Source organism: Sceloporus occidentalis, unplaced genomic scaffold (assembly GCF_023333645.1).
Source record: "Sceloporus occidentalis isolate IW3139 unplaced genomic scaffold, rSceOcc1.0.p SCAF_12, whole genome shotgun sequence".
NCBI lineage: Eukaryota > Metazoa > Chordata > Lepidosauria > Squamata > Phrynosomatidae > Sceloporus > Sceloporus occidentalis.
In genome coordinates this window covers 4,030,873-4,047,334 of record NW_028316992.1, presented here as the reverse complement: position 1 = coordinate 4,047,334, position 16,462 = coordinate 4,030,873, and the positions used below count along the sequence as shown (strand labels likewise).

Here is a 16,462-nt window from a genome sequence, read left to right as displayed (position 1 = left end):
AGTACTTATTTGTCACCTGTCTGCAAAGTTTATCAGGTCGTATTCTAAAAGACCACAAGAAGAAGGACCTGATTGCACAGGTATTAAATATGCATTTCAATGAGTGTTTGTAGCTAAATGCAAGTATCTTGCATAAGGAAAATAAGGTATTTGGATATAAAGGAGTAAATATCTGGATGTCTTCTCAGTTTGGAGCTACGTTGCACAGAACCTAATGAATAAGAATGATTTTGTCACTCTGTAGAAAGGAGTCCATAGTTTGTTATTACACTAAAATATTTGGCCAAGTGATCATTAGATTTATGTTTGATTTTTAATGATCACAAATTCACACGACCAATTGCTTGTAAACAACTGTCAGGGTCAAACAAGCAAATTCTGATCAGCATTACTTTGACAAAGTCTGAAACATAGCATCAGGAGAGGCTAACTTATCCTTAATCAGATATGGGAAGAAGGACAGACTTCTGCTGTTTTTACCAGGCCTGGCAGTCAAGAGGCCTGTCATATTGCTTGCCTGTCATTGATAGACTCCTTGTATATCTAAAGAGAGTTTGAGGCTGGAAAACCCATTGTCCTAGACAGCTGACCAGTTTATGTCAGGTTCAGATACAGATTTCAGTGCAGTTTAAGTAAATCTAGAATGAAGGATTGTACGGATAGCAAGGTATATTTGAGATTAAATCCTATTTTCGTTTTGTGTAATTCCAGTTAACAAAAACTTGACCAACTTGTTTTAGTAATTTTAGTGGGATTTCAGCATAAAAAACCTTTTTTTTTGGATTGGGTTCTCCTCTTTTAAGATTCATGTTATTTTCTTGGTGTAATGGGGTTTGCTGATTTGTGATATTTTCCTTTTTATTTTTCAGGATCGTGTAAATGTAGCAGAAGAAAACCAGAAAACTATACAAGACAAGCTAGAAAAGATAACTGAAGAAGCTCAAAATCTGCAACCTATATGTACTGCTTTAAAAACAGATGTGACGGCGAAAAGAAAAGCATACTATGATGCAGAGGTTTGTGGATGATAAGTTCAGTCTTAAAATGCTGTGTGCAAAGAGAGAGTAATGTCTTTGACAGGCTTCTGTATTGTACAAAGCTTTTCTGATGTTCAGTTCTTTTGTCATTATTATTGTGTAGTCTGAACTAGTGTGAAAGTGTACTTTAAAAAGTCCCATGATTAAATGTAGTTTACTTCAATTGTGTCAGTGTTCTTGGTAAGTTCACTATGGTTAGTTTTTAACATGAATCTTTTTGTTGTTCAGGCAGCACATAATCGATCTCAAGCTGAACTGAAACGATTGGTAAAAGACCATGAACAGCTTGGCCAAAAAATTGAGGAACTGAAAAATAGGTAATATTTTCTCGTTCTAAATTAGTATTTCACTGGTTTGTGTCAGATGGGTCCCAAAATCTTCCTGCGTAGATCATACAATAAAGACTTTTCTTCCATCAGTGTTGTGTGAACTTCTAAAGAGATGTTCATTCCTTCCCTCTAGGTTATGTCTAAATTCTGTTCAAATACATAACTTCATTAAATGTTTTAAATAATACCAATAATGAAAAATACAATCTGAGCTACTTAGTGGCAGGATATTTGATTATAAGCAACAGTTTTGCAAATGATTGGCATTAATGCAATTTGCACTGTCAGTACTTTCTTCAGTTACTGTCCCTCCATCTTCACTATCTAGAACTCCAACCCGTGTACCTTATGCTCTCATAAAATTGGCTATAGCTGCCTGGGATCCAATTTAGGGACAAAGGCAGGGTATAAGTGCAATAAACAAAATACAGTAATAAATAATAGTTCACAAGGTCATGCTACGGTAAATTTAATAGTTTTCAAGGTGCCTCAGAACTCTTTATTTCCACTGTGGCACGGTAGCATGGCTGCACCTTTCAAAATTGTAACTCATTGTATCTTCTAGGGAAAATGATTTAGAGATTAACCGATGGGCTAACATGGTTATTCTTATTTAATGACCACAATTGTCCTACCTGGTAGATTCATCCTTTGTTAGTAGCCCCAGATAGTACACAAAGAACATGAGACTTGGTATTAAATGCTCTCTTCCTCCAATGCTGGTTCAGTCCGTCCCTTTTAGAAATAGGGGATGTCTGTATTGGAGCCATTCTATGGCTGTATCACCACAAATACCAGCTCATTGGGACAAAAGCAGGACCACACTGTCAGTCTTAAATAGTGCTGGGACTGTGGACTACAGATGAATTGGGGGTAGTACACTGGACACAAGCCTTCTCACACTGTTCTTCATAACCATATATTAATACAGATGGACAGTGTCACTGTGGATGTTTGCACAAACTGACAATGGGGCATTTGTACCAATAGCTTCCTCTTGGAAGTACAACCATCCCTCCATAACCATGGATTCAAGCATCAATGGTTTGAAAATATCCAAAAATATATAAATTCCAAAATGCAAACCTTGATTTTGCCTTTTTATATAAGGAACACCATTTTACTATTCCATTGTATTTAATGGAACTTGAGCATCCACAGATTTTGGTATCCATGGTGGGGGTGGGGGTGGTCTTGGAACCCAACACCAGTGGGTACCAAGGGTTCATTGCAAATGTCCTCTGGAGAATTGCCTAGTAACTATAGTGGCAGAATACATTTAAGGCAGGCAAATCATTCAGACTGGCTAATTCAGAAAATAATAGAACAAGGGTAATGGCCCCCCAGCATAGAAATATTCTGTGGGGTTTTCTTGACAAGGTTCGTCAGAAGAGGTTTGCCATTGCCTTCCCCTGAGACTGAGAGTGCGATTTGCCCAAGTGCTCCCAGTGGGTTTCATGGGTGAACTGGGATTCGAGACCTGGTCTCCAGAGTCGCATACCCAAACTGTTGGCTCTCTTTGTTCTTGTTATTGTGCTGTGCCATCTGTGCTTTATTATGCTTGCCTCCAAGTTGTTTCCAACTTATGGACCCAGAGGACCCTCCCTCCCTTCCAAGCACCAGTTCCTGGCAACCCTAAGGTGAAACTATCATGGGGCAAGCTTTGTCAGAGGGGGATTTCTATTGTCATCCTCTGAGGCTGAGAGAGCGTGACTTGTTTGTTATGCCTTCAAGTCATTTCCAACTTATGACAACCCTAAGGTGAAACTATCATGGAGTTTTCTTGGCAAGTTTTGTCAGAGGGGGGGTTGCTATTGGTAGCCTGAGGCCTGAGAGAGTTGTCTTGGGTGTGTATTTGTGTGCCCTCAAGACAGTGCATTCTATTGGGAGCCCTGGTGGCACATTGGTTAAATGCCTGTACTGCAGCCACTCACTCAAAACCTTAAGGTTGTGAGTTAAATCCCAGCAAAAGGGCTCAAGCTTGACTCAGGCTTGCATCCTCCCAAGGAGGTCACTAAAATGAGTACCCAGCTTGTTGGAGGCAATTAGCTTACAGTTGTAAACCCTTAGACACTGTTAGTTCAGTATGAAGCGGTATATAAATGAAGCTGTTTGTTTGTTCCTGGCAACCCTAAGGTGAAACGATTATGGGACAAGCTTTTTCAGAGGAGGATTTCCATTGCTATCCCCTGAGGCTGAGAGAGCGTGACTTGTGTGTGGTGCCTTCAAGTTGTTTCTGACTTATGGCAGCCCTAAATTGAAACTATCTTAGAGTTTTCTTGGCAAGTTTCATCAGAGGTGGGTTTGCTATAGCTAGCCTGAGGCTGAGAGAGTGTGCCTTGGGGTTTCCCCCTGTAAGTCCCACTGCCAGAAGGCAGAAGTACCTCCCCCAGAAATCCCGAATGTGGAAGGGAGATGTCCTGCCCCCAGAAGTCCTGTCCCCCGGCACCTGATGACACCTGGTGCAGGAATGCCACTGAGTTTGGGCACTCAGTCTTTAAAATGTTCACCATCACTGAGCTAGAGTATGATTTGTAATGACACTAGAGGAAAGTACCTTTTCATATGGTATACTAGGACAGTGCATTCTAACACCCATCTGCTAATTGTGAAAAAGGCTGCTGCCCCTTGTTTATATAAAGGCTGTTTGCTGTTCTAACTGTGTGAATCGTGCTGTATATGTAAATTGTGTTTTAAAAACTGACTGTTTTTAGCTACACGGTTTAAGGTGGAAATGTGAAACGATGGCCAGCTAATGGTGTGATTTTACTAGTTTATTGTGTACAAGAAAAGTATGCCAAAGAAAAAGTATATTGCACTTGATATGGCCATGTATACTGTGAATTTCTGTTAATGTTTATGTCTTTGTATCTCTAAATAGTTTGCCAGTTAAGTTCTCAAAAAATATATATATATGTGTGTAATTTTACAGTGCTGAGCAAATTTCAGAACCTGAAAGGCTGGAAAAACAGAAAAGAATTGACAACTTGAAAGAACAGCTAAAGACACTTCATGGTCAAGATGAATCAATTGCTCACCAGATAAAACAGTTTCAGCACGCTATATGTACATACAGGGAAGATTCTGATAGGCTTAAGTAAGTTTAATAGATGTAATTGAGTTTGATTATTTAATTTGTGTCATGAACTTCTTATCAAAACTATTGTTTTTTAAAAAGATATCCCTGCTTAAGTAACACAGTTCTCCTGTGGATTAAGAGGTACTACACGAATGCTGCTATCTGCTGTAAGGGGTATTCTCCAGTGGCTTCAGAAAAAATATGCTGAATGTCATCTTCCCTTCTGATGTTTTGAAAAGGCAAAGGTTTCTTTTGATTCCTTGACCGTTTCTCTGCAAAGGTAAAGGGGGTGTCTGCCTTTATGATACACAGTTTATTTCAAATAAAAGCAATTTTAGAAATTAGCACTGGAGAATAAGGACACCCGTGTGTGTGTGTGTGTGTGTGATTGTTCTTAGTAATGAATGCTTTGGAATCTGACTTGGGGATGTTACTGACAGATACAGCTGACACAAATTACTCAGTTTTGTTTATAACAGACTTCTGCCTTTAGAAATGGAATTGGTCTTTTAATAATGCGTAATATTTCAATAGTGTGATTTCATTTGTTTTATAGGAAGGAACAACATGAACTGAAACGAAGCGTGGATTTTCAAGTACAACAGCTGAAAGAGTTAAAGGAGAGTAAAACAAACAGACTAAAAAGATTTGGCCACTATATGCCAGCTCTTTGTGAAGAAATTGAACGGGCTCATCAGCAGGGGCAATTTACAGCCAAACCAGTAGGACCTTTAGGTAATCAATTTCTTATGTTTTTGAGATTGACATCCAGCTCTTGGTCCTAATTCATCATTATAGAGAGCTTGCAGTTCTCTCTCAGAGTTGTAGATAGGCATTAATTTTGATTAGCTAAAAGAAACTATGGTCATCCCTCCACTTTCGCTGCTTTGACACTCCTGAATTTGATTACTCCTGAGAGTCATGCCGTCTGTGTGCGCACTCCTCCTCCTCCTTCCCAGGCTTTTCCCCTTAGAGCGGGAGGGGGACCTAGGAGCAGCTGCGAAGGGTGCGCACACAATTTTCTCCCCTTCCTTGATGCCTCAGAGACATCAGGCAAGCTCTCTCAGAGGAGTAGCGAGAGAAGCATGTGCAATTCTCCCTCCTCCCTTACAATGCCTCAAAGACTTCAAGCAAGCTGTCCGGGACATCAGAAGTAAGGTAGGGGACTTGCATTGCATGCACATTTCTCTCTCCCTTCCTCCGATGCCTCAGAGAGCTTGCCTGAGGTCTCTGAGGCATTGAAAGGAATCTGGGGGGGGGGGGGCATACACAGACACTGCTGTTGGCTCCTCCCATGCCTTATTTGCACATTTTTCACTTTCGCGGGGGTCTCTTTCCCCTAACCCCTGCGGAAGTGGAGGGACACACATTTACTCATTCATTCATTCTTCATTGTATTTATTTGAAGTGTTTATACCCTACTCTTTAACCAAAAAGGGCTCCCAGAGCAGTTTACAAATCGTTAATTTGACAGTTCCATTCCCTCAAATTGACAGTCTAAATAAGCATGACCCACAAGGAAAGGGGAATGGTAGTGGAGGAGGGGATTAAATCTAGTAGATGCTTGCTTGCTTCCTTCCCTCCGAAAACTAAAATCTAGAAAAGGAATCTCACCAGCCATGAGGGCCAGGCAGCATGAAGATTCCACAGAGAAGAATTTGAACAGTGAATACAAGTAAAATGGCTTTTTAATTCACAAATAATGTGGCATAAAGGGAAATGCAAGTTTAAGTAGTATGTATTTGAAATGGCAGGCTGTTGTAATTCTGAAGATCTTTCTTTAACTTACAAAATTATTGAGTGCACCATTTTTAGGTAAAGCTCACCTTAAAGATTAGCATTGCATCTGTTTGTTTCACACTGCTAAATTGGATATGGTGTTAATAATATTTAAGCAATTGGTACATTAAAAGAAAATTAAATAGCCAGTGCGGGGCCTAAGATGAGAGCTGGTGCCCCCAGGCACCAATGAAGATCTGTCCAAAGCTGCCATTAATTTTTGGAAAGCAGCTTTCAAATATCCAGATCAGCCTTTTGTTTTATTTTTTCAAAATATGCATGTTAATTTCTAATATGCTATTAACATCATTGCCTAGTTTGGTCTATAATGAACTTTGGAAAAGGGAGGTGCCTCCAAGCTGCCTTCTCCATCACTATGGTGTTATCACTTGAGAGAAGTTAAGAACAATAATATGCATAACTTTAATAGTTGAATTTAATACATGTTTTATATGCTGAATATCAATTCTTGCATTTAGGTGCTTTTATTCATTTGAAAGATGCTGACCTTGCTCTGGCTGTTGAGTCCTGTTTAAAAAGTCTGTCTCTGGCATTTTGCTGTGATAATCATAAAGATGAAAGAGTGTTACAGGCATTGATGTCCAAGTTCTGCCAGCCTGGTTCTCGTCCTCAAATTATTGTTAGTAGATTTCGGACTAATGTTTATGACACAAGGTCAAGGTAAGCGCATCAAGCACATGTGGCCTAGAACATTGTTTTTGTATGTGTTTTGATTGATATTATGGCAAATGTTATTCTATGTTACAGTTAGGGGTTATAAAGTGATTTTGACTGAATGAGCTCCATACTCAGCTAGTTTTGTATTTGAATTGCCACTGCTATTACTAATTAAATATAAGAGGATTAAATACTTTCAAATACTCAATTTTGTAAAATAAAAATAATTCCTTGATTTTTTTTATTGGCATTTTACTTGCAGATTACTCAAGCACAGTGACTAAAGCTGCAATCATTAATCTGTTTCTTTCTGTCAGTTCTCAAGTGGCCATTTTAGTCTGTTATCATTTATGAAAGAAAGAAAGAGTCATGTTTCATCAAACCAAAGGTGTATTTCAAGACTGTGCTACTCTATAGCTGCATGCAGTCTCCTCCCCAAAAACCCAAGGTTTGGGATCCCTACAGATCACCCTTTTTCTGCCTCCTCCCCCTGTAAATATGCCTCTGCTTGAAGTCTTGAGGAACAGCTGTTCGCTTTTTCAACAATTTCAAGCCCTCCCCCAGTACTGTTAAACATTTTTTAAAAAGAAAAAAAAATCTTGTGTTTTATTATTATGTAATGATGGGGGGTTGTAAGGGGACAGTATAATGTGACTGTTTGTATTTTGTAGTTTTATTCTATGTTGTAATCCCACCTCGATCTGCAGGGAGAGGCGGGAAATATAAATCATATTATTATTTTAAAAAATCATAAGTGGACTTCTGGCCATCTTTTTTGTTTCTTTGTGAGTTTTTGAGCAGTGTGATAGTGGCAATTTATTTTCAAATCTTTTTTCAATTGCCTTTTTACAGCAGCTGCACAATCAAGCAACAATTTCATCGCTCTGTTTAGCACAAACCCAAATCCCTTACTTTGTCAATCACTGCCAGCTCAGATCCCATTAGTATGTATGTGATTTTTGGCTCCAGTGTGCCTCTCTTTTTACATTTGGTTACTTTATATTTCATTTCCTCCTTTACTTCCCATTCTCCCAGTTTTTTGAGATCTACTTCAAACTCTCTACAATCTGTTTTGTTCTCACTGCCTTAAATAATTTAGCGTCATCAGCAAACTTGGCTGCCTCACTACTCAGTCCTAATTCCAAATTATTTATGAACAATGTAAAAAGCATCAGTCCTGGTAGAGATCCCCGAAAGACTCCTCTACTAACATTCCTCCATTTTGAGAACTGCCATTTTTTTCTTATTACCTGTGTTTATAATTTTAAAATTAAAATTTTTTAAGTTAACTTGTTTTAAGTTAGACAGACAGTTGTATTTACTAAACCTGTTATGCATCTGGCTAAATTGTAGTTTGAGGATTGTAATTGTTGTAGTTGTTCAAAGGAAACGTGATGTAGTCTGGAAAGTACAAATTAAGTTGGCTTGCTTAATTAACTTTATACTTCTGCAGCCATGAGTGAATAGTGGCTCTGATGTCAGTGGATGGTAAGCCTGCTCTGGTTTTTTAGTCCACACTTTAGGAAACCTCCCCAAGGTGATGGATCTGCCTGCCCCAGCTGTGAGTTTGCCATCCGTGGATTTGAGCATCCATGCATGACCCCCCCCCCCATTCCCACTAATAGCAGTGTGTACATGTGGCCACACACACAGCACACACCATTAAAACAGGTGCGATTTGAGTTCCTGTGGTTTTTGGCATCTGTGGTGGTGTGGTGGTGGTGGAATCCAGAACAGAACCCCCATGAATATGAAGGGCCAACTGTATATGGAATAAACTTAAGCATCTTTAATGGCTTTTTAAAATTTTGGACTAATTCCCAGAGCAGATTTGCTGGCCCACTAACCTCAGAACCACTGGCTGCCACAGTTTACTAGGAAATCAGCTGGCTAGATTAATTGGGAGATATTTCAGAGTAAAAGTCTACAAGATGTGAGATGGAGAACTGAAATTGGAAAATTCTGTTCCATTACAAGAGGCCTCCATTATTCCAAGGATTGTCCTGAAAATGTTAGTACAGTCTTGGCTGGTGTTATTGGATACAGCCCAATGTACACTTATAATGGATAATTTTCTGCTTTAAAAACTAATTAAAAGTTCTGCAGTTGTGCCGTCTGTCATCTTTTGCATGGCTTATTTTGTTACACTGTCTCAAGTTTTATAGTATATATATATATATATATATATTACTGCTTTAACTCTTTTGCAGGGCTGTTGTTCATCCTAACTTCCCCTCAGTCCTGACAGCATTAGACTTCGATAATGCAATAGTAGCCAATTGTTTGATTGACATGAGGGGTATAGAAACAGTCCTGCTGATAAAAGTAAGATTTAACTTTTACCTGTACAGAACGCTTACAGAACATCGTTATGATAATTAAAATCATCCATTGTTAGGCTACATGATGTTACTATACAAGGTCATTCCCACTTCCAGTTTAAATCTGTCTACATCCATTCCTCGCTGCACTTTGGAATTCAAGTGCAAAAGGTCCCTTGTTCCCACTATGAAAGTGGTTTTTTTTCTTACCCCAATTAAATTGCTTCTTTTTGTGGCACGATTGTCATTCCCACTAGTTGCCCCGCTTCAAAATATATGTCCTTCATTAGTGATGGTAAGCAGCAGCCCAGATTTACAAACATGTGGGGGGGGGGCTGACATGGAGGGCAAGTCCTGGAGAAGGAGGACCCACAGGCTCGATCCAAGCATGGCAGGGGAGAGGAAGACCCCCAGGAGCCCCCTCCGGACCCCTGCCATGCTTGGATCACCCGAGCCAAGCATGGTGGTGGTCTTTTTGTTAGATAAATTCATCAAAAATTCAGTTGATTGCTTTAGCAACTACATGCCTTTGCAAGTAGTGCAAAAGCAATCAATAAAATATGTGTTCAATTTATTATTATTATTTTTTTACAAAAACAAGTACAACAGCAGCCCTGAGAGGGGGAGAAATGGTAGATCTGTCAAAGAATGAGGAGGGATGTTAAACACCCCTCTGCCATTTGTCCCAGTTCTGATCTGTCGTTATCATGTATGGAACTTGCTTCACAATCGAGTCATCTGAAATCGACCACTTTCAAAGTACTCTCTGGAAACACTGGCTTTTTTGCCTTTGCTTCACTTCATCACGACAGGATTTGATCAGATTGCGACAGGAAACGGTTTCAAATGGGAATGAGGGTCATTTACACTGAATGCCAATTCGTTGTATTTCAAACTGGGAACAAGCCCTATGAGGGGAATAATTTGAAATGATATAAGATGCTTGGGCTAACTAATTTCATTGGTGCAAATTTAGAGCCAGTTAGTGTAGTAGTTGGAGCATTAGATTGTGACTCAGGAGATGGGGGTTCAGGTCTGTGCAAATCACATTCCTTCAGCTTCAGAGGTAGGCAAACCCGCTCTGAACAATCATGTCAAGAAAACCCTGTGATAGGTTTGCCTTAGCATCGGCATAAGTTGGAAACTAGTTGAAGCTACACAATAATGCTAACAAGCGAGGACTTGATAGTGGTTAGGCTTTAAGGGAACAGCTTGCTGGTTTGCCTCATATGGTAAGACATATCTTGAAGTCTGGCTTGGCTTATCTGTAACAGCCCCAGTGTTGTCTTAGGTGGGGGGAGAGGGAAGAGGTAAATGCTTGTGATTGTGGGAGAAGATTTTGCCAGAAAATGAGTCCCTTGCATAAAAACGAATTCAGATAGGAGAGTGCTGGAATGGCTAAAAATTCAGATTAAGTTCCTTTGTAAATCTTAGTTCTAAATATCACATGACTAGATAAGATGATTTGGTTATGGTTCTCTTTTTCTCCCCTAGAATAATGCTGAAGCCCGTAGAGTTATGCAACAAAACAAGCCTCCCAAAAATTGTAGAGAAGCTTTTACCGGTGAAGGTGATCAGGTGTTTGAGAGACGGTACTATTCATCTCAATATACTCGGCCCAGATTTCTCAGCCGAGATGTGGAAGGAGACATAAGGTTAGCCTCAACTAATTGCCAGCTTTCTCTGTAAGACATATCAGAATGCTGGACCCAATTCCACTTTTTTGAATTGTATTATAAAAGTTGTTTTTTGAAGTGTTTTGTTTATTTCAGGCACTTGGAGGAAGAACTTGAAAAGAAACGAATTTATATGTCAACATTAGAACAACAAGTACATCATATTGAGAAAGATGTGAAAGAGAACAATCGTCTCCTTACAAATCATTATCATCATCAAAAAGACATACAGGTGGGAAAAACATAGAAAATGTATATGTAGTATTGAAAGCTGATGTATAGGAATGTGAAAGAGTAAACTTGTATGATATGTGCATTAAGCAGTATGCCAGAGGTAACAGGGTGGTGGTGTGGGGTCTGCCAGTAAAATGTCAAAGGAACAGCTTAAAAGAAGTTGAGGAGTCAATAGATTATTCATAGTGATTTTCTTTGATTTTGTTATATTGGAAATTTAGGCAAGTTTGGCACCTTTGCTAATAAACTCCTGAAATGTTTATTGTTTTAAAATAGGGTCATTGAGATGTGGTGCTTTTCATCTGACTCAGGCACTACATAGTGTCTTTTTCCCTAGGTTGGAAGCTGCTTTGTGCAGAGTGTTCTTGGGCTTGCTGATAAAAGTACTGTATATATTCATGTAGTCTAGAAATTTTAGTCAAAAAATTGACCCAAAATATCTGATTCAACTTATCTACAGGTCAATGTAATTACTGTACTATAACTGTTTTTATTAAAGGATTCATCCTCTGGTGTTTAATCTTGTTTTAGAAGAATTGGCCTAACCCACTTCCTATTTTCTTATCCACCTAGCCTGTAGTATAAGCACAAACATTTATGCCTGCTGGAATTTTTAAAGTTCTTTGGCATTGTTTTCCTTTGTTTCATCCTTTAGATCCTTTGTTATATGCCTCTAAGTTTTGCCCTTGACTTATCCATGGGTCATATCAAAATCCATAATTTTGGCCCCAAAAATCTGCCCTCGACTTATACATGAGGGTAACGTATAGAACTTCCTTAGGGAACTTACCCAGGAACCTTATAATTCCAAGATAGAGAAGCCCAAAAATAGCTTTTGTTTTTCAGATTTGTGTGATTTTTGGCAATGTTTTATGGTTTCATATGGGCATTTCTTAATTGAACATTGAAGTGTGACTCATATTTTCATGAATTCTAAGTGCAAAACATTTTAATCTTATTCACCTACACACTAACGTACTACCATGAGGAGAAATAATGTGCAAATCATTTGCCATTTAAAAACAAACAAACCCATAATTCAGATGTCTCTGTATGAACCAGGCCTGGGCTATATTTAGGCGGGATGAGGAAAATGTGGCCTTCCAAATGCTAAATTGTTCACATCATTCCCTTATCATGGGTCATGCTAGCTATGATTTATGGAAACTGTACTCTCATATCTCGAGGCCCACAGATTTTCCATCCTTGATTTGGGCAGAAATGCCTCCTCCAACAATATCATTTCTGATGTTCTGGTATTGGAAAATGCTATAGGCATACATCAAGAATGACGTGTGCTGTCTTTATAGCTCCATTACACCAAGAGGTCTTAAATCTTTGTTAAGTCTCAGTTCATATAATTAGACTTCAACTTTCCTTTTTCCAATAAGCAGTATTGACATTTTTAGAGGCTTTTCTGATTTTTTAATCCCAAACATTACCAGTGTAATCTGTATATGTAACTTGTGGGCACATGTGTTATTTTTATTGAGTCCCTATTATATTTCGATAGAATTGAACTCTAAATGTTTATTTTGTGTCCAGTATGTGCTTTCCCCCCCTAAAGTTTATTTTAATGGTTCTTTTAGGTAAATATAAGAAAAATAAATTTAGAAATTAAGGATCTTGAGAATGTTGAAGAACATCAGTCAGTGGTCATCTCTACCTTGGTAAGGATTGTATTTCTTTATAACATCTGTATTACAATGCTGTGTATGTTGAGGGTAGAATGTAATTTTTATTAAGTTTAATAAGAATTCTGAGTATCAGGGTTCATTTATGGCTGTTGAGCAAGTACCTAGTTTTTATATCATACAGTGGGCCAGCGTCAAACGTGGGCACACTATATGTGGCTTCCTGCTTATGCAGAAGTTGCGCGGCAGTATAAACAATGGTGCGTGCATGCGCCCCATTATTTTCTATGAGGCGTGAGCATACACAGATTTTCCCTTATGCGGGGTGTGTGTGTTCAGAACAGATACCCCATGTAAGGGGAGGGCCCACTGTATATCAGTATGGCATCTGATATCAATAACTGGGACTTTTATCAGAGTACCTGCTCTAAGAGAGATATGAAAGAGGGTTTTGTTTGTTTGTGAACCACCCTCTATGGAATACTCTTTCTAGTCAGACCTGTGTAGGCCAACATTATCATCCTTTTGGTACCATGTCAAAAAGGTTTTTTTCTACTCTGTGCATCTTGTAGGCAGTATAATTTTATATTACTGATATATTTATTCTCTTTCTTTTTAACTTACATGTTTTCTTGCTTTAAAAACAGAGTGGGGTTTTCCCCATGTGCCGGGAGAATATTGCAGGAATTCTATTCAGTTAGTAATTGTTGGCTCCTGCACTCTGTTTATTAATTTCCTACCACGAAGTAAGACCTGTTTTTCAACCCTTCAGCACAGATAAGTTAAAATAAAGGGTGAATCTCCAAAAAAAGGAAAGGTTTAGCCAAAATAGACGGAAACATGTTAGTGATAAAGCACATTGAAAAAAGAGAGAAAACTAACACTGAGGAAGTGGTGAGAGAAGAAAACTAACCCCAGCAGCTCCCGGCTACAGACGATATCTCAAGGCGAGATGACCGCAAATCTCTAAGTCAAAAACAGATAAAGCCTTAAAGAGAGTTTTCCAGAAAGCTAGCAGCAGCAATTCAGAGCCTGTATCACCAGTTCTTTTAAAGAGAGTAAACTCTCAATCGCCAGCTTTAAAAAAGACATATGGTAAAAAAAAAGATTTTGGAATATTTTCAAGCTGTGGATGTTGGAATCTGTAGATAAAAAAAATTGTGGATAAGGGGGGCCAACTGTAATTAATTTGCAGACAGGATAGTATAAGATAGGATTATGGCAGACTGGAAAATATCAGAGGTGAAGGTGCAGGCATTAGTAGTTACTAACAGAGTAGAATTTTGGGCTTGGTGACCCCTGTTTTCTGCTGGCACACAGGGAATAACACAAATTTCTGGGCTGCTGCTCTGAGTTGTTCAGGAATGACACTGTCAAATACCAATTCCTCATTACTCTTTTGTAAAATAACATCTAACTTTTACCTTGGCACTGTTGCATTTTGTGAAACAAAGTTTATGAGCCAGCCAGAGTAAGGTAGATTAAAATATAGCACAGCATACTCTTCTTGTAGTATTTAAATGAAGTTATCCTTAGAGGAGCCTTTTGTCAGCTGAAATTTTGAAACAGACTTTTCTCAGTTTCTCATGAAGTGAAGTGAAATAGAAGTTATCAATTAGTGAAAGCTGCAGAAAGTCTTTCACTAGAGTTCTAAAATAATTATTTGCCTCATGAGGTAAAACTATATTGTAATCTACTGTGGATCTCTTATGTGCAAACAAATGTATAGACGAGTTTAAAAAAAACTTATAGTAACTCATGGACTGACATTTTTAATGTGATATTAACTTTGGTAGACTAGGCACCACAAAAGGACATGTTGCAATAAAGCTATTAGTCTTGGAACTGCCACATTTTTTAAAGTTGTATGCACAGATGTAAGCCCCTGTGTCCCATGTATTTACACATTAATGCCCATATAGGAATTCACCCTTATTATGTTAACAACAAAAGCAACAAACACATCTGCTTATATTGAATAAATTACTAACAGTACTTTACTTACAATCTAAAACGGAAGTAGTTTACACACATTTTCATCTATGATACCTTTGGCCTAATTGTTTAGGCTGGTGTCTTGTGACATAAAATGGTGGGAAAAGATTACTAGATTCACTAGTGGGGTTGTGGAAGATACATCCTATACTCCCTTTGCTATGTCCTTTATGACACATCTTTATTAAAAGTGATATTGTCTTGGATCAATTGAAACCCAATTTTATGACCAGGAGTTCAGAGGAGTTTGAAAATAACTTGGAAGTATTTTTATAGGAGGAAGAAATAAAAAGTAACAGGCTGAGGATGGAAGCTGTTAAGGAGACTACAAATGCCCAGAAGAAGAAAATGGAGGAACTGAGATTTATTCAGCAAGAGGCAGAACAGAAATTGGTAGCAATTAAAGAAAAAATCCTTCAAATGCAAGAAGAAGCAGTTCCATTCAAGGTACTACACAAGCACATACACACAAACACACACAGTTATATGTGAAAGATAAGCATTAGTTTTGAGGATTTTAAAAGTGTCAATAAAACCGACTGCATTTTTAAATTGAGTGATTGTTGCATCCTGTGCTAGTGGTATGACTTATTTGTGGCTCAATGGCTCAGTATCAGAAAATTGAAAATGTGAAATAAATTAATTCAGTACAGCCTTCTGTGGAGCCAAACTCCAAAACCCATAATGTACAGGTTAATTCAGGCCCGGAAAACACAGGCCAAAAGAGGTGACTTCCAGCTGCTTTGAGGACATGACATTTAGATGACGCACGGCCCTAAAGCTTCCGGAAGCAACTCTGACACCTCAAAAATGAACCCACTACCATTGCAAAAAAGAGTCGGTTTAGACTGACTCCTGGCTGGTGCGGTTTGAGACCTGTGGCAGTGGCCTGCTTTGGAAGCGGGCCATGTGGTTTCTGTAGTCCCAGCCCAGTTGTGGAAGCCACTTATTATTATTATTATTAACCTTTATTTATAAAGCGCTGTAAACTTCTTCCTGACCATCTGCTTCACTCCTCAATTAACCGTTAAATGTATTCCTGTGCATTGCATCTTTAACTAAAATGATTTTTATTCAGTATTCTGGCCTGCCTGGGTCAAAAAATGCCTGAGTCGGGGAAAAAATTTTTTGACTAAGGATTTAAAAGACATACTTAGCTATGATCTTATGATGATGTGTATAGATGGTTTTTGACTCTTGTTAGAATGTCTAATATGCATAGACCTCTAAAACAAATAGATAGAGGGCAAAGAGAAAGGGGGTTGGGCAGGTGTAAAAAAGATTTAGTAAAACGAAGCTTCTTTATCATAGGCTTTGTTAATTGTGGTAAATCTAAATTAAAACTAAATCCAGTTTCCCCTGAATAAAATATAGCAACATTTTATTTTCAGTCCCTGTAGAACTTGGACCATGGGCGTGAAACAGGTGTTTACTTGACGCATGCCTCTAAAGCAGGTGGAAACTGAAACAAAGTTGCACTCCGTGGCTAAAAACTAGAGTAAAAAGAAGCGGGATACTCCAGCTTAGCTCGGAAAATATTCATTTTTCTGCCTGCAGGATGCCTGTGCAGCGCTGCAGCAAAGCAAAAAAATGAAAGTGCGGGAACTCCAATGGATTTAATTACAACTTAGGTGCATGGAGTGAAGGAGTGTGAAGGCGGCATCTATAGGAGACTTCCATGATTGTTCGCACCAATGTCC

At 38.6% G+C, this 16,462-nt stretch overlaps 1 protein-coding gene across 4 annotated transcripts in view; it reads left to right on the top strand.

Moving 5' to 3' along the window:
* Nucleotides 1-16,462, top strand: part of LOC149305210 (structural maintenance of chromosomes protein 6-like) — a 51,388-nt gene that overhangs the window by 21,255 nt on the left and 13,671 nt on the right. For all 4 annotated transcript variants that reach the window (XM_089478011.1, XM_089478010.1, XM_089478008.1 and 1 more), the window contains exons 12-21: nucleotides 870-1,016; nucleotides 1,266-1,354; nucleotides 4,299-4,463; nucleotides 5,002-5,180; nucleotides 6,704-6,905; nucleotides 9,113-9,227; nucleotides 10,718-10,878; nucleotides 10,996-11,131; nucleotides 12,723-12,803; nucleotides 15,039-15,209. In XM_089478011.1, coding sequence (XP_089334137.1) covers nucleotides 870-1,016; nucleotides 1,266-1,354; nucleotides 4,299-4,463; nucleotides 5,002-5,180; nucleotides 6,704-6,905; nucleotides 9,113-9,227; nucleotides 10,718-10,878; nucleotides 10,996-11,131; nucleotides 12,723-12,803; nucleotides 15,039-15,209 — 1,446 coding nt within the window. The remainder of the gene's footprint in view (nucleotides 1-869; nucleotides 1,017-1,265; nucleotides 1,355-4,298; nucleotides 4,464-5,001; nucleotides 5,181-6,703; nucleotides 6,906-9,112; nucleotides 9,228-10,717; nucleotides 10,879-10,995; nucleotides 11,132-12,722; nucleotides 12,804-15,038; nucleotides 15,210-16,462) is intronic.